At 35.3% G+C, this 19,296-nt stretch overlaps 1 protein-coding gene across 1 annotated transcript in view; it reads right to left on the bottom strand.

Annotated features, from left to right (window-relative positions):
• DOCK4 (dedicator of cytokinesis 4) overlaps positions 1 to 19,296 on the bottom strand; it is a 235,756-nt gene that overhangs the window by 140,390 nt on the left and 76,070 nt on the right. The window contains exons 2-8 of the mRNA XM_066183071.1: positions 16,084 to 16,167; positions 15,017 to 15,057; positions 12,614 to 12,669; positions 10,845 to 10,941; positions 9,024 to 9,172; positions 7,578 to 7,662; positions 5,802 to 5,953 (exon numbers count right to left, since the gene is read on the bottom strand). Coding sequence (XP_066039168.1) covers positions 5,802 to 5,953; positions 7,578 to 7,662; positions 9,024 to 9,172; positions 10,845 to 10,941; positions 12,614 to 12,669; positions 15,017 to 15,057; positions 16,084 to 16,167 — 664 coding nt within the window. The remainder of the gene's footprint in view (positions 1 to 5,801; positions 5,954 to 7,577; positions 7,663 to 9,023; positions 9,173 to 10,844; positions 10,942 to 12,613; positions 12,670 to 15,016; positions 15,058 to 16,083; positions 16,168 to 19,296) is intronic.

Raw genomic sequence — 19,296 nt, 5'->3', positions numbered from 1 at the left:
GACTTGCTTCCATACAAGTAGAATATTCATGTTCAAAAAAAGCCTTTTAGAGTGTGAAGACACACATTAGACAAATATTTTAATATAGAAACAGCCTTCAAAATATTAATTATTATTACTGTTTATTAAAAACAACAATAAAGTCATAGATAAACCTGTATTTTATTATGATCCCAACTTAATACAACAGGACTGCCATTATTGTAGATGCCAACGTGTTTAGAAACAGTTATTTTTAATAGCAATTTCCAGCAACAAAAGAAAATCTAGAGAAAAGTATAATCTCATCCTGTCCCAAACAAATGGAAATTGATCCCAAGAGTCTTTAGCTTAGTAGATAGAAAACCACTTCTATTGCCCAAAATGGCTGCTGATCTCACTAAGTTAGGTGCAAGCGGGGAATAAGCCCCTACAAATCCAGAGAAATCTTCAGCTAGAAAGTCTGAAAATAAAAAAACCTCAAAGCATCACTGATTTTTTCTGTCACCATCTGATACCAGATTTCTGCACTGGGAAAGTTACTAATGCATTTCAAAATCAGTTTTTCACAGCTCATGAAAAACCCATTATCTGATTCTCAGTACATGTTGAAAAAATCATGAGCATTTATACATGCTGTCAAAGATGAAAAAATATTCAAATGAGAATAGTCTAGCTATAAATATACTTAATTATTCTTTTATTCATAGAATGGTTTGGGTTGCAACACACCTTAAAGATCATATAATGATGATCTATTCAAAACACAAAAGGAATACTAAGATACATGATCAAAACCAGAATAACTGTTAAATGATTTTATGGCTTTAATTTCCATCTCTTTACTTATTTTAAAAGGTGCTATCCTACAAATGCACCGGTAGGTCCCACAATGAGAGCACCAATGTTTATGTTTAATTAGGAGAATAACCCTTAAACATATACATTGCCTACCACAACGTATCTGTTCTATTTAAACTAAAAAAAAAATCAACACATAGTGAAAACCAGTAAATTTGTGTATGCATATATAAAAATCTCACTTATTTTTGATCTGACTACCCTAAATCCTTTGCTAATATTTAAGAGGAAATTCAGAGTGCTTATCCCTATAGATTCCACTCCTAAGGGCTCATGTCAAAAACTCAGATAACTAATATTGAGAATTTATATCCTTTATGATTTCAATATCAACTCTTTCTGAACTTGAAGCCTCGAACTTCACTGAGATCTAAAGTAGTAAAGCAGAAAACAAAAAATTTTCTGGATAGATTCAGATCAAAATTACTTCAGGGTAGGCTGAGCAGCTCTTTAAAATGCCCTAAAGAAGATGCAGACATTTCATCAGTTGGATTTCTTTCTAGGTCTTGCTAACTATAACTAGCAACTAGCTACTGGAGATGCAATTCACACAAAGATCTTAAGTTTGGATGTCTTTGGATCTGGATTCCAATCCTAAAGTCCACTGATTCATGAAACCTTCTGAAATCAGGCAAAAAGGAAAGCATTGGCCTATTATCTTAATCTTGCATCCTACCTGTGACTGCAGAAAGATAGATCCATCTACACGGATTGCAGAGGTGATGATGTGTCTGCTCCTCCCCCTGCCATCCACCTGAAGACATACTTGTACTTTATGTCAGGACTAATTCGTGTCTAATGAGGTACAACTACTCAGAGAGACAGAAGATAATGAAGAGGAGCAAATGCTGAATTTAAAGATAAAGCTCTTAGGGGAATTTCTAAAATTTATTTTTCAAGTAAAGAGCAACAAGAGTGCAGTGTAGGTGAAGAACAGATTTTTATCAGTAAGTATGTTTTTTCTTTAAGAGAAAAAAAGACCTATGTCCAATTTCTTGCTCTATCTTTAAGAATTCATTCAAACTTACACTTCCTATCTGTCAACGAATCTGAACTGTCTCTTAAGCCACAGCAATCTGCATTAAGATATTTTATAAACTGTAAAAGGAATTAAAATTGCTACTATTCTCCTTTTCCTCATCTGCTTGTCTTTACAAAGACAAACAGTACCTACATTGCATCATATTAGAATCCACTTCTGCTGAGAATATTTACTAAATGTAGTTCCTGTGGCAAAACAAACAGGTCACAAGAACTAGAGAAAAATCTTGTGCTGACACTCAGGCTCATAGTTTTCAATTTGATAACTAATTTTTTTTCTACTTTATATATGTATATTCTTTTAATCTGTTCTTAGCATGTAATGATAGCATATTTCCTTATTAGACACTCAATTCTGGCCCCACTAAGCCAAATCCAAGAACTGTTAACACACTGTGCTTTCTCCTCATACCTTGGCTTGTCTCAGTTGCTACAGGATGCTATTTTTTAGAATCTATAACTGTGTAATAGGAAAAAGTTTCACCATCTTTCATTGCTCAATGGATATTTTCTAAGTCTGATATTTTCTTAATATAGCATGAGAAAACTATAGTTTAAAATGGACCAAGGACAATCCTATTCTTGCACTATAATAAGCTCAGATATCGAACCATACACTTCCTATGTTATGAAGTACCTTCTTTTTACCTTATTTTCCAAAGTATGGATTTTTCCACAGGGATTTTTCTTGAACTAGTCTGGACTGGAAATACTATCCCTTTCTGGGGAGACTTTCCGCACCTCAGTGTCTACAATTGCTATTCTGTTTACTGTGATACTTGAACAAATATTGCTGCTCAAACAGTTAAATGCATGATACTGATAACAAACAAAAAGCAGTGGAAAAAGATATCCAATCAACTAAAAAAGTAATCCAACAATGTTGCTACATCCTCCAACAATCTTTGAAAGCTGCTATTTTAATTGCATATACCTGAGGTTAGAAAAAATAAAATAGATTTATTAGAGATAGATATATTGGTATAGAAAGATCTTACCAATTGCAGGTCCACCTGAGAAGAAGAGAAGTTCTTTTAAGAAATTCCATTATTAAATCTGAATTCTTTATTCTTTCCAACTGAACTCTTTAAGAGACTACAGAGCTGACTCGCTTTACATCAATTTATATGAGACAGACACTGAACACTCTATTATGCATTCAGTCTCTTTAAAGCAAACATGATTACCCACCTGAGGAAAGCTTGGTACACATACAGTGCTTACAAAATTTACCGCATAAAGCAGCAAAGTCCAAGGAAATAAAAGCTCAAAAAATTCTAATAACACAAGCAATGGTTTGAAGAAATACATTTTAAGTAATTTATGTTCATATACTTCTATCTTTACCTGTGCTAGTAACAAGTTTCATCTGTTCTTTTCATTACATTTTTCTACTGGACCACAAAACGAAGACTTAGGAAACCAATGGACAAATGACACAACTAGATTATGACAGATCCTAAGGTGTTGCCACACACAGCTTTTGACCTGCACTTTTGCTGGAAATGGGCAAAAGAGGCTATCCAAGCCCCTCAAGCCCACAGCTGCCCATCGGCTTTGGCATCATTGCAGGGCATGAACTGTGAGGGCTGGGGACAGTGTCTCCTCTCATACATCATTCTTCTCAGGGAGATTGCTCATTTCAAGCATTCATCAAGCAAGGGCCTAAAGATCTCTGAAATATCCCACTCATCTGTATTGAATAAAAATTTAACATTGTACCATACTGTTGTGCATCGTGACCAACCAGCTTTGGTTTAACTCTGTAATAACTTGGTTAAGTTGCTTCCATGTCTAGTCTGTACAGACCATGTAAGTATCCATCTGGGACACCTCTGCATTCCAGAGTTCATTCTGTGATACAGATATACCTTGCATTTAATTTGTTCTTGTGAAAGCTCTCTTCAGTTTAGCTTTTCCAGTATGTTGAGAAGTTTCTGTTTGTTTCTTGGGAGGGTTTTTTTGTTCTGTTTGTTGGGGGGTTCTTTTGGTTACAGCATGGTATGTTTGTTTGATTTGCAGATGGTGCAAACTACCTTCACAAAGCTTTTCCTGTAATTCCCTCCATATCCTAGAAGGCAGTTTGGATTTGTAACAACACATTTCTTCAAGGTTTGCCAGTAATGGGATGAGGATGCTCACAGCAGCTGAAAACAGACACTGGAGTCAGGGATCAATAACTAAAGGTCAGATCACAGCAAGCACGTGAGAAACAGCTCTAGAATTTGTGCTTTCATGTAAAAAGAAATCCAATCCATTTGCTTTCACACTACCACCACTGCCTTAACCTTGTTTTCAGCAATCCATATCACCCCAAATTGTTTTCTGTCAAAGTCTGCAGCTCTCTCGTAAATCTATCACCTGCTGTGGCATTCATTGGAGTGAACACAAACAACATGTCCTGATGCACATTTAATTCTCAGAAACGACAGGAAACTCTGTTTTGGTGACTACTGTCTGAAGTGCAGGCCAGAATGAAATGTCAGTATTTAACAGCTAACACTCTAACACTTAGCTGTGTATACATGATCTCACTAACCAAAAAAATTAATGTACTCCCTTCCTTCAGAGTACAGGTTACTTATTTTGCCTGCACTGCAAAGCACAGACATAATTTCGTCAAATTCAGCCCAACTTCCAGGTAGTTTATTCCATGTAGTTCCCCAAACTCTTATTGCCATATTTAAGACAACAACTGTGGAAAGGACTCAAGCTGGAGAAGTTCACTGAAAACTGTCTCCTGTGGGAGGGTCCCCAGGCTGGAGCAGAGGAAGAGTGTGAGGAGTCCTCCCCTGGAGGAGGAGGGAGTGGCAGAGACAATGTGTGACCAACTGACCACAGCTTCTATTTCCAGCCCCCTGTACTGCTGGGGTGGATGGAGGAGAGAAAATCAGGAATGAAGTAGAGCACAGGATGAAAGGAGAAGTGGGAAGGAAGATGTTCCAAGTTTTGGATTTATTTCTCATTATCCTACTATGATGTGATTGGTAATAAACTCATTTTCCCCATATCAAGTCTGTTTTATCTGTGACAGTAATCGGTGAGCGATCACTCCCTGTCCTTATGGTGACCCTTGAGCCTTTTGTTGTATTTTCTGTCCCCTGTCCAGATGAGGAGGGGAGTGACAGGGCGGCTGTGGCTGGCTGGAGGCCAGAGTCAACCCACCACACCCATCACCACTGCACAGCCATTTAATGGCTCAGACTTCCTGGCGTATTCCTCCAACGGAACTTACTGAGCTCTTGCACTAACTGTACTCTCCTTCTGTGCTCATATTTATTAAATGCATAGTGGTTTCACTACTGATCACTCCCCTGTTTTCTCTCTCAGCCAGAATTCTGAAAATAGAAATAGCTACTGAATATTTTAAAAACCAAAGGTTATCAGGTCTCTCATGGAATTTAAACTCTAGGACAGGTTGATTTTGACAGTTTCACTGAAGAACCAGCACCTTCTCACAGAAGTAAAGCCTCTTTTTATAAAAAATATGCTTAAGTCACTGACTAAGGGCAGCCCTCCAATCTCATGTACTGAGGAGAATTCCTCTCATAAATATTACAGAGAAAGCAAAAGTTCAAAGTTTTCAATGTGCACTGATTAAGAGAGATGAAAATAGGGTACTGAAAAATGGCCATTCTGTACACATACACATATATTCCTACACACACCAAAAAAAAAAAAAATTGGAAGGTGAAATAAGTAAACAAGACAGATGTATACATTTTTGTAAATCTTAAATGACACTACAAACAATTAGACATAACAACTGAATTTCAGAAGGAAGCAAAATATTCTCATAAAACAAGAACACCTTGCCCTTGTTTCTAAATGTGGAATTTGTTACCTGGATCAAAAGATACAGTTATACAGTAAGTATAAACTTACATAAAATCAGTATTTAAACAGAAATCATATGGTACCTGATGGGTCGATTTTCTTTACTATCAAAGAGTGAAAAGATTACTTCCAGTTCCTCTCCCAGATTGGAGCACATTAAACTTTTCATTTGAACAAAAAGATGGTGGCTGCTAGCTGGCACTGGTGTGTCTTTTTTTCGATGGCGATGTTCCATCTAAAAATACCACAAAAACAGTAACCAGTTTGAGTCAATTATAAAATTCTCAAAACAAAGAGGTAAAATACGTTATGCAGAATTACTTTCTTAATCCAAGTTAGTATCCTTTTAAATTTAACTTGTATTTTTTCCTTTCTCTTTTTTCTCTTTTGCATCTAAGAAAGAAAATACGGGGAAATTTACTTTCCCAGTGCTACACTTCATCATAGGAGAAAAACAGTAATCTCTAGAAGTTTAACTTTTTCTACTCTGAAAGCGTGGAGACACTTTAAAGATTTGTCCTCTAACAACATACTATTTCTTAGCTGGTTTAAACAGTTAATGATCTGATATTCCAGTACCCAAGCACGCAAAAATGTGCTTTTGCAGAAGACTAAATATAGGTATTTCAAACTGGGGAAAAGCAATCATATCCACATTTTATGATCTCCAGTAAACTGCTTTATACAAGCTAATAAATTGTCTTGATTTGACTTCACAGTTTATACCTTCTGCATTTTAGTCACCCATTAAGAGAAGGAAAATATTAAGTTGTACTATCCCTCTCTTACATTTTAAACAGCAATCTTTCTAAGCTATATAGCCTTCATACTGAGGTTAACTTTTCCCCCCTTTTTATTTTTCAAAGTATACTCCATGAGAGCCATTACTAGTTTTCTGGGTTATTTTTCCTCTGTATGTTTCTTCTTATGATTAATGGTTACACACTGTATTTCATCTAGTACTTCAACAGGATCCCATAATATTACATTTGACTTTGAAATTACTCAAAGGTATACTGATTCTAGCACAAAGAATTTACTATTAGGCTTAACATTACAAGTTAACAATCCAAGTGAAATACAGGTTAAAAGTTATTTTTAAAAATACATAATTATTTCAGATCCACAAAAAATGTAGCAATGGAGAGGTTGTATTTAAATACAAAAAGTTACCATAAATAAAATTTAGTTTAAATAAAAACTTAGTCTTACGTACATAAGGCTCAGAACTGTGCATCTGTAACAGCTGCAGCACTTAAATATGAGCCAAAGCCTACATAAATGAATTGGCAAGTTTTCTTAGACCTCGCTGGAGATTTAATCAGAATAAGAAATATCAGTGCTGGTTTTAGTAAATCAAGATGGGCTTTTATACCCAAAGGAAAGCTTTCTTATGTGATTTAACTGCTATTTACATTAATATATTAAAAAGTACCAAGAGCTCAGTATAATTAATTGTGACAATATTATACCATTATTATATTTCCACAAAGCTTATACAGACGGGCTTATGAGCCAAGTAAAGCTCTAATGGTAGAGTCCCATAAGCTTTTATTGATGATTAAATTCATATTAACAGTCATAATTTTAACGGTACACCAGAAACCAAAACTTCTAACAAATAACATTTAAGCTAAGCATGTGTGCACACAAATTTGATATCAAATCAAAGAATTTCATACAGATGTAGAGATGACATAGCTGTTAAAAAAAAAAATCCTTATAGTAAAACTCATTACATTATGAAATGCCAATTTATTTGATCAAAAAAGGTACTTTTGGTTAAATAGAAAAGAGTGGATATCAAACTACCAGTATGTAATTTAATAGCAGAAGTACCAGATATTACATTCACATACCAGCCTGAAGAGCTCTGTAATGCTGATCTCTTCAGGATCCACCATAGCATATTCTTTTCTTGGAACTAAGTCAAGTCCCAGTTGTCTGTATGAGAAATGGAATAACAGTAAGTAGTTTCTACTTTCAAAAGAAACAAATTAACTCAGCGTGTGTTTGTTGTTTATTCCAATACACTATGCACACAGTAATTGGTGCTCTACAATTAGTTGACTTTGGTTTTGTTTTAATGTATTTTGGCTGTATCCACCATACAAATTTGACTCATTCTCTTTCTCCACTCTGCAACATTGACTGTTTTCCCACAATTTTTAAATCTGTTTCACTTTGTGGAAAATGTGCAATGGACATTTCCTTCGTACTATTGTGAACATTTCAGTGTGAATGCACTGGTACTGTCAATTTGAATAACAGCCACGGAAAGGAAGATAAAAAGAAAATCCATCAAATGCCAAAAGCATCAGTTTATTTTCAGTTAGGACTGGATGGTGTCAAAGATGCTTGCCTGCATCCCCTGAACAAAAAACGGAACTGAGCTTGAATCAACAGGAATACAATTTATTTCCAGCAGAGCAGCAAGCAATAATGTTTAAGAATGCATAAGGACACCAAGGCAGTCATGCTGAATTTAGGAAAATTCTAAAGATTAGAAAGTTTTTCAAAAATATGTTTTAAAGAGCAGGAACTATCCATATCAAAAACCTTCACAATTAATTTGTTTCAGTTACTGCAAAACTCGAAGCAGACAGGTAATTAAGCACATTTAGTAACAGCCCTTTCACTCTGTTAGGTATTTATGCTTTCAGACAGCTAGAAACCCTGGAAATTCAGTTAATTTTACTACTGAATATTGCTTCATTTAGTTAGCATTTAGCTGTATAAATATATGCTAAGAAGAGACTTTGGAAACAGCACCTAAACACCAGAGGGTATTTTAACCATTTTCTTGCTTAAAAAAAAGCAAGATAATACAATTTGTTAGCACATTTCAGTTATTCAGATTGAAGAAAGATGCAGACCACAGTAGCTGGATGTATGTTAGAGATGCCCAAGTAGGAACTAAATTGTGTGACCAAGTTAAAAAAGAAGCAATGTCAACTAACATAGTTTCAGTTACAACACAAAGCGATGGTAAACACATCATTCAGGCATCACGTGTATTAAAAAGATGTAAAATGCTGCTTTAGATACTCCAATGCAGTTCTCTCATAGATAATACTACTGCTACATAAATCACACTGATACAAAAAAGCAGAATAAAACAATAAGCCTCTTTTCACTGTTAAAACATAGTGGACACAAAAATAATGAAGGAAAACGTCCATTAAAAAAAAAGGTAGCACTTGTCAGAAATTTGCTCTTTATTTCAGCGTTCTACAATCAGCCTGGCTGATTGACTGAACTGGCTTTACAGTTTTATTACATTTCATTTATTTATATTCACTCACTCATTGCCCCAGTCCAGACGAGCAGTGATGTGTCGCTTGACATCCTTCATGCGATCGTGAGTGAGGTGGCCAACAAGGACCTGCCTTCGCAGGTCCAGGATTTCATTCATTATGTGCCACAGACGGTGAAAGAGATCCCCCTCATTCCTCTGTGAGATAAAAATATCATTGCCTCTACGTCACCTGTATAAGCTGACAATCCTAATAAATATATACACGATGAGGAAAATAGGAAAAACATTTTCCTCCTTACTTATTCTTTTATTCTCCATCATACTGTGACCATTATACCTGCATGTGTGTGCATATAAAATAATTTCAGACCTTGCCACAGACCTCGTCTCTGCATCACACCCATTCCAACATTCCAGTCCAAATCCTTGTGTCTCTCTCACATTAACCTAATCTAATGTACATGACAGATATGACAAAAACTCAACAAAAAATGTTCACGTGTTTCACGACACACCACTGTTTTATTCCAGGAGCATGTTCATTATGTGCTCCTGTCTCATCCAAACTGAATATACTGTCTGTATTTCAAGACTATTTGAGCCCATACAGATAGGGGATAGAAAAAGCAATAGGTCTGAGCATTCAAACTCTGAACCAGTGTTAATTTCTTTTAACTTTCCCTTGCATTGATATAACCCTACACAGTACCACCTAATCATAAATAAATAGTATCATGTAGACAGAATCTTGTCCAGACAGTTCTTCTTTATCTAACTGTGAAGTAGGAGAAATTATGTGAATATGACTGCCTGGAAACCACATCCTCCTACTCTAATTATATACCAGCTGAGGGCAAAACAATTTCCCATAAACGAACCTCTGTTCTGGAAGAATCTATTAACTCTTCCTTCACTAATTCTAAGTAGTTTTAGGTAGTTTTTTTGAGAACCTTTAGCTTAAGAAAATTACTACAACCTTCATCTAACTGATTCATCACCCAAAGTTGAAAAAACACTCCTATTAAGATTTGTCCTGTTAATTCTTGCCAAAAACCCTAAGCCCATTTCCCTTTTCCTTCTTCCTATGAATAAAAGGCATAAAAGTAAAGTTCAGCTGCTTCTGCTGCGTAAGTTAAATCTAAAATTTATTTAAGAAGTACAATTACTCTCCATCAACAACTTTTATATTCCAAGCACTCTGAAAAATTGCAATTTGATAAATCTGCACTTTCTACTTCACATTCATTTACTTCAAAAGCTCACTAAAAGGGCATTAATTTATTGTTTGTCTTGGCTTTCTGTCTGGAAAGGAAAAAAAACAGGGTAATTTTGAGCATGCAATAACAACAGCAGTGAAATAAAATGTTGCCAAAAAGAGAAACAACTGCTGTAACAACAAGAGGGCAATATGAACATTATAAGTAAAAGATAAACCAAGGGAAAAAAGGTCATAGAGAGATCCCTTGAATTAGAAACAGGAGACAAAAAGGATTTTGTAGGAACATTATAGAGAGCTGCACTGACAGTGTGTTTTCACAGTTTTCCATCAGACATGAGTACACAGAGCTTTCATTTCTGCAGACAAAAAATCAAAGCGAATTAACAGTAATTCAGGTGCATCTTTGGTCCTGGTATCTGATAAATTCTACTGAAGTATATTATTATAATTCATGTGAATACAAGAGACATGCTAATGACACTATGAAGCTCAAAATAAAATATCAAGGTATTAGCAAAACAATTAAAAAACAAACTGAATTTTTGGGGTTTTTTTTCTGAAATACATACTTCAACTAAACCCAAGCATCTAAACAGTGCACCTTTTGAGATGACATTATATCAAAGCAATATTATTCAGGGTACTTGCCACATAGAGTTGTTTCCACATTGCTCCCCAGTCTCTTAGAGTTGATGTCATTTCTGTAATAACAGAATCTTCTGTTGGAATAACCATTTCAAATTGTCTGTAACATGCAGAAGAACACATGATATGGCACAAGCATTACTAATCCCATTGCAGTTACTAATATGTAGACTTCCTACTGCCAACAGTGATGTCTGTCAACCTACATGAGCACTCCTTCAGACCATGACACTTTTTATTTGTATAGTGATTGAATGACCATGGAAAAACTTTGGGTGAAAAAAGTTTAAATCCCCATGCAAAATCTTGGCCCTAGAGAAGCCAGGGTGATTTCTTTTACTATGAGACAAGCATATCAAAAATGACTTTCACAGCAGAATAAATCCCGTAGTTTCCAAAGAGATCCAAACACTTCAGGTTTTCATGTCTGGATTACTTTTTTCATGATACCTTGTCACTCTTACTAAATCAACATAACAATGCAACAGTACTTGGCCATGACGTGCAGCAGGGAACCTGGCCTGAATGGGAAACAAACTAAGAAAGGAAATGGATGTAACAAAGACTGAACTCCATGCAAGTACTGTCATAGTATCCACTAACAAAAATTATTTTGCTTTTAAACTTTATTTTATTGTGATGGCTTATAATTTTGTTTCACCACCTTCAGCTTTAGCTACAACTTTAAAAGGAGGGAAGGATTCTAGGGCAGGACAAACCACATGTGGCCGTAAATTCATAGTGGACAACAGGGAGTTTAACAGTAATATGGGGACATTTTCACCTGTGAGAACGAAACTTGTTTTAATATTATTACAGTCTTCATCATTATTCCTGTCCATCAGGAATAATGGATCCCCAGCACACTTATTCATGCTCCCAAAACAAAGGTTACTTCATGTTCAGGCATCCATATATTATGACAAATGTCCTTACCTAAACAGTTTTGAAACTGTTTTGAATCAGTTCTCTACTAATAAATCCAAATAAAGGATACAAGATGAACAATTAAAAATTAAGTAGAACTGTGGAAAAAAACAGCTGAGCTAATATCACTGACAATTTTTAAAGTTTTAAATTTTTAAAAGTAATACCATCAAGATAAGTTTTACACAAAAAAAAAAAACCACCCCAACAAAAAAACCCATAGTGGTTTTTTATGTCAGACAACTTGAATTTCAAACCAAAATTTTAAAACTACTTTTAACCAAGGATTCTGGTTTTTATCAACTCTTCTAAGTGGGAAAAGATATCAATTGTTGTCAAAAATAAATGTTGGCTCATCATCATCTGAAGAAAAGAAGGAAGAAGTTTCTCTATTCATTTACAGGTTTAGTAAAATATTATGCCATTAAACTGATACATTTTTCACCCCTTTTTTGTAAAATGGCAACTGTCTACCATGGTAGAGCTACTGCCCTCAAAGAAAACAGCTAATCTTAAACAGCAGGTTAAAAGACAGCTTATGTACAGAATAATTTCTTCAAATTAAGGCAAGGCCCTTTTCAAGCCAAACTTAACATAATTGTTTCCCCTTTTCTCTAGACAATACAAAATGATATTCCCAATTGTATTCAGCATCTTTTCTGGACATAGCATTCCAACTTTATGACTGTGCAGGAGTATCAGGTTAGCTAAAGACAACCAAGTTCTCTGGCAGTAAGCTGAAGATATCATAACATAACTAAATTATTTACTTTATAAGCAAAAGATTTTTGGCTCAAGTAAATGACCATATTTAAATATTTGAAATCAGAACATTTCACACATACCCTTTGTTCTTAACACATGCATTCTTCAAGTGAATGTAGTTAGATGGAAATATGCCCTGAAAAATAAAAAAGTTTAGGTAAAAAAGTCCCCTTACATGAGTTTGGCATTCCATTTAGTATCATTCAATATGCAAACACAGGCTGAATTTGAAGTCCTCCAATTATTTACCCAAATCAAGGAAAGAATGAAATAAATACTCAGTATAGGTCTAACAGAAACTACAATACCATATTCAGTAGAGTTTAAATTCTTCAACACTTCAGAAAATTAGAAGATAAACACATGTAGAACATGCAGAAGATTGTTTGAGAGTTGCCTTATGGCAGATGGTTTTACTCATTATTGTCACCTTGATAAGAAACAGATCAGCTGTGGGGGATAACGTCTCATCAACCACATCTTAAAAGTAAGGATTTTCAGATAGGAATTTTTTAAATTAAAAAAGAATAAATGAAGTTAACAATATTCAATAAAAATGAAGTCAAGTAAATAACGAAAATCAAAATAGAGTCTAATTTGGTAGCTACTCTGCCTGCAGTGCACAGGAAAGTTGTGGTAGATGCCTATCAAGAAAATTGTGTCTGCCAGGAGCAGCCCTTTTCCAGTTGGTTAAGGGCTCACCATCATTCTCTTGACCGCACAGCACTGCTGCAACAGTCCTATTGCTCTTACAGAACAATGACCTTCACAAATCAAAACGAGCAAAATGAAGCAAGTCAGCTCCAAGCCTCTGGCTGGGAAGATAATACACTACACCTCATGCAGTGAGAGAAAATACATATATGGTCTCTTCATAATAAGCACAGCTGCATATAGTTTTACTTTGTGATGATAGTGTCCCATTTTCTTTCCACACAGCCATTACACCCTCGACAAAACCAAATCTACTGTGTAGAGGCAGCTACTCTTTTAAATGCTCCTACTCCTCTGTAATGCAAAGTAGTTCAGGGGAGCATCTCCCAAGGACAGTAGGACACACAGCCCTGCAGGTGTTACAATGTGTCAGGGAACAGGATGGCTGCATTTGTACCCTTACTGCAGACCAGCTGCCACAGATAACTTCCTCGAGTGTCAAAGCCAGCAGAATAACAAGGGAAGAATCTTGACAGAGCAATGCCAATAACAAGAGGAGCTCTTGGGAGCTTATGGTTTTATAAGGTGTTCTTACGATTTTACATTTGGAGAGACTCCCTTCAAAATTCCAATTCAGAAAACTGTTTGTGTTCACACTAGGAAAACAGAGAATATGTATCTCATCTCTTCACACATCAAGTCATGTTTAGGAAACCTATTCATAACTTCCACCACACATTTGACAGACCACAAAGCAAAACTGACAGCAAGCATGTGGTGAGAACTGCAACAAAAGACACAGAAGATGCAATAACAAACCACAACCGCTCATGTCTTCTAAATCAAACTGTAAGATACATCAATGAGGTCAAAGTAGTAAACATCAAATTAGACTCTGTGGCTAAATTTATTGTTTGAATCGACCTTCTGTATAAAGAAGGGAAATTTATGTGATTAAAGACCACAGGCCTTGATATAAAAGGCCAATGACCTGATATGAGCCCCTAGAAACTTTTCAATATTATTGTGTGTGTGCCTTTTCTGCAGCTGAAGAATCTTGGAAATGAGGACAGAAAAAAGAAGAGCAAAGCTTACAATGCAGGTTAAAAGATCAACAGATAATTTAGGACCTTTCCCATGAAAAACAAAATCTGTACAATCCCAGAGGCAAGACAACAGGAGGTTAAGAAAATAGGAAGACAAATAAAACAAGTAAAGCTTATACATATAAGACAAACAGACACTGAAACATAAATTTCAGTAACTCTTCATGTCTGAATGCAGAAGAAATAAATCAGGAAGACTGGTTTAGAATACTATGTTACTATGGAAATCAAAGACTACAGATCAAAGAAAACCAAAATGAACCATATATTTTACATGACAACAAATATCTTTTATTCAGTTGATACTGTGCATGTGGCTCCTATAAACTAGCTGTCTCCACTGCCTGCTCTAAATTAATTCATAGCATCAAGAAAAACAGGAACAGTTTAAGCAACTTTTCCAACAGTGTTTACAATTTGTATTCTTAGTAGCCTTTTCCCTTCAACGTAGGAAACTTCCTCTGAGTGGAAAACCTAAAATCCAGAAATGAAAGAAAAATTCACCACAGCCCTGGACTTGTAAAGTGTATTATCCTAATACATAGAAGCATTTCAGAAGGGTAATCCATGTCCAAATCTAATTAAAGTACCAATAATATACTTAACACTAAGCTCTGGTTTTCTTTTAAGACTAAATATCATACACTTAAAAGCAGATTATTAACTTTTAAAAAGTAAATATACATTTCTGCCCAAGAATGCAAAACTGCAATTGACCTTTACCTTAACATTCGGGTTTTTTAAGGCAAATCCTCTGTACCATCCTGTGAAGAAAACACATTTTGCTTTTTAAATTGTGCAAATCATTTACATATGTAAAACAGATTTCATCTTTCCCATTTGGACAGATATGACAATTCCACAGTGCTGTCAGATTATATTAATTTAAATGATTTTCCGTACAGTGAAAGGTATTTCATTTAAACCAGCTCACATTCGGATGACTTCATTCACACAATTTCAGGAATTACCCTTTAAGCTTGTACCCCCAGATGTTTCTAACAAGGTAACCTAGGTAAATTCTGAATGGGACACCACAACGGTCAAAACGCAAATAGTTTCTTACTAACTCAAAATATTTATAAATCATTTCTGGAATTTAGGTTCTACATCTATCCACCACAATGGTATACAAAATTTATAATACACCTAATTCAACAGAATAGATCCTATGCCTTCTAAGATAACATTTCTTCCAAGTTTAACCACATATAATCCTGATATATGAAAAAAACCCCAACCTTTATGATCCCAAAAGATAAAAAAAAATTAAAAATTAATAAAAATCAATGTGCTGATTTTTATCCGTAAAGGAGGCAGATTATGAAAAGAAAATGCAACTTTATTTCTCTGACACTAGCAACAGACATTTGCTAAAATTATATTTGCATTCTCTAGTGCAAAACAGAGGTAGAAGAAAATGCTCATACTGCTCTAAGATTTAAAGTTTTGACTTTGAATTAATTTGAAAATGTCTTGATGGCAGACAGGTTTCCCTCAGAAATACCAAGAAAGCAGAAGAATCACGAGAGACATTTTTTTCATTATAACTCTTACCCTCTGTAAATGTTTACTGAGCAGAGAGATTAAATAAAAATTAATATACTTCAAATTAATTATTATAGAGTTTAGAGCTCACTAGAACTGTGGAAAAGAAATTAAAGTGGCCAAAATGTATTACATTATTGACTTCGACAATGTGTTACTTTAAGAAAATAAATGTACATCAATGGGGTTCAAACCATCAATACAAAAAACTTAATTATCACTGGAATCACCTGTGAACTCACCATCACATTTCTCTAATATTTGAACGGTGTCTCCAATCTCCAGTGATAGGCCATGTGGGACTGTCCCTCGAAAACCAGCAATTACTGAAAAATATAATATGTTTCAATCATTCACAACATTAAAATACAAATTATTATTCCTATTGTTAACAAAATAGTATATTACCATGAGAAGTTACATAGCAGAACAAACAGGCTTACTCAAATTCAATAAGCCATGAAAAAAAGTCAAAAGAAAGAATCATTAGGCCACTTTTATGAGCTGAAAATCCAAAACACAGGACTCAGAAAAAAAACCTAAACAGAGCCCTATGATGCATGAATAGAAAGCTTGTACTGGAGAACACTATTAGCTAGATCATACGTACCCCGAAGGACAGAAAGTGTTTTATTCCAAATGTTTACACTAACACACATCAGACCTCAGAATTCTGCAAGCTGAAAGTGCCAATATGTGCCTATATTTTTAGTGCCACGCATACCACTCACACACCATGAAAAGAAAACCTTATTTCACATTTGCTTAATGGATGCTATAGACCCAGCACCCCATACAATCCCAAATGTGAGGAAATGGTATGGGGGTAGAGACCACTAAAGCATGTTGTTCACTCCAATACATCAAGTGCACACTAACCCTCCCCTGCAGCTTCACCAAAGCCTTTGAAGGGAGGTCATGAGCTCAGGCTGCAACAAGAGCTACAGAAATGGAGCTGGAGATAAAACATGCTTCAGAAATAAAACATTCACCAAAGCAGTGATGTTCCCAAATACTTACAATGGGCAAATATTAAGTCTTATATTGTTACTTCTAAAACAATTGACAGCTATTTTTTCACTCAGAATCAAAACAGAATACCCAAAAGCCATTCAAAGAGCTCACTCCTAAAAATGCTAGAAATCCATTAAAATGCTAGATAGGAATTCAATCCTGTTCTTACTGTACTTGAAATGCTGAATTAAAATACTGCCTAATTCAGGCCATGAGACCAAGCAATAGTGCTTTTGATTCTCTGTATTGTAATCTTCTTTCACAGCTTTATTTTGAAGTGGGAGAGGAAAACAGCCTATCTACCCGGGCATGAGGCACAAAAAGACATTGTAGCTTAACAGCAGTCTTACTGCTGTCAAATATCTATCCATCTAGACAGGAAACCCCAAATCTCATGGGAAAAGAAGAAACCCCACTAACTGAGAGGCATGACAAGGAAACCTCACATAAAGAAGCTAAAAAGATATGCATATATGCAAGGACATATATATGCTCTTGCCTGCTGTTGGAGGTCTACCCCACCACAAGCAGACACTACACTCAAACACAACATAACCTGTCATCCACCATCTGTGCCTACCACATTGTTCATCAAAGGCAGCAGGAGAGATTAGTTGCCAGCAACCACAGAAATTGAAAATTCCTTTGTGAATCTTTGGAAGAAAGCTCCAGATTTTAAGAGTAAACCTGCAGGATATGGTTTATGTATAAGACAGCATGTTTGAAAATGCACAAAAAGTACATTTTTGCCAAATCCTTCTTCAGAATTTGAAGACTTCAAACTCACTGTATTCACTCATTGCTCACGAGAAAATCATCACTGTGCTTGCACAGTCTTTACCCCTTTGAAAAAAATCCTGTGAGATTATATCCCTGGACAGACAGACAGACCGACCCTAAAAGTTTGATACAACATGAGACCAGTGTTCATGGTACTGATCCTCCTCAAGATTGAATCAATCTCTCTTCATCTTGGTGCTACTCCCATACTTCAAGTTTTTTACACTGTGAGATATGCAGCATGAAATAAAAAGCTACTTTGGTTCCACACCATGATCAAGTACACCATTTTTAAAGCAGCTTAGTAGCAAGCCAGCATTAGTACAGTGAGAAAGTTTGTCTAAGAGTTGAAAAAACCAAGAATTTTCAATTAATTCTTTTACAAAGATCTGAAAATTAAAACAGTTTATTAACTATTAAAAAATAAAAAGCAAACTCCCTGAATATCAATGCCATGTACATCCGCTGTGGCACTGGAATGACAGAAGTCACTCTGGTCACCTTTCTAGTTTGGAAGAAGCAAAATTTAAATATGAAGCCTAGCAAAATAGCATGTACAGTGACTAAAATAAAATTAAGGAATTAACTGAAGAAGTATGCAAAACCAAACCAAACCTTCATCTATTATTACAGTTGTGAGATGTCTTATTTTTAAACCACATGGAATAAAAAAAAATTACAGTAATTTTCTCTTAAGAGCCAATATATCCTATCACACTGTTATGATTTGACTTTTCTGTGACATTCAGTTCTTATTACTTAGTAACTAGAGTTGCTAAAGGTCTTTCTTTTCTCTCTCTTTTTTTTTTTTTTTTTTTAAATAAGTTTAAAGGAAAAAAGTTTCAGGACAAAAAGAGATTGAAATCTGACACAGTGTAGAAAATAGCTAGAAAACCATTTTAGAGCATGTATAGAAGAACAAAATTATACCTTGAAATATCTTCTAGAAGGATGGCCTGCAGAGGGAGGGAGGGAGGAAGGAAGGAAGGAAAGAAGGAAGGAAAGAAGGAAGGAAGGAAAGAAGGAAAGAAAGAAGGAAGGAAGGAAGGAAGGAAGAAGGAAAGAAGGAAAGAAAGAAGGAAAGAAAGAAGGAAAGAAAGAAGGAAAGAAAGAAGGAAAGAAAGAAGGAAGAAAGAAAGAAGGAAAGAAAGAGGAAAGAAAGAAAGAAGGAAAGAAAGAAAGAAGAAGGAAAGAAAGAAAGAAGGAAAGAAAGAAAGAAGGAAAGAAGAAAGAAGGAAAGAAAGAAAGAAGGAAAGAAGAAAGAAGAAAGAAGAAGAAGGAAGGAGGAAAGAAAGAAAGAAGGAAAGGAAAGAAAGGAAGGAAAGAAAGAAGGAAGGAAAGAAGAAAGAAGGAAGGAAAGAAAGAAGGAAGGAAAGAAAGAAGGAAGGAAAGAAAGAAGGAAAGAAGGAAAGAAAGAAGGAAGAGAAGAAGAAAGAAGAAGAAGGAAAGAAAGAAGGAAAGAAGAGAAGGAAAGAAGGAAGGAAAGAAGGAAAGAAGGAAGGAAAGAAAGGAAAGAAAGAAGGAAAGATAGGAAAGAAAGAAAGGAAGAAGGAAGGAAAGAAGGAAGAAGGAAAGAAGAAGAAGAAGAAAGAAGGAAAGAAGGAAATGAAGGAAAGAAGGAAAAGAAGGAAGATAGGAAAGAAGAGAAGAACGACAGGAGA

The sequence above is a fragment of the Chamaea fasciata genome, unplaced genomic scaffold (genome assembly GCF_029207755.1).
Source record: "Chamaea fasciata isolate MVZ Bird 193981 ecotype frontalis unplaced genomic scaffold, bChaFas1.0.hap1 SCAF_5, whole genome shotgun sequence".
NCBI classification, from domain to species: Eukaryota; Metazoa; Chordata; class Aves; order Passeriformes; family Sylviidae; genus Chamaea; species Chamaea fasciata.
This window is presented reverse-complemented; position numbering and strand designations above follow the sequence as displayed.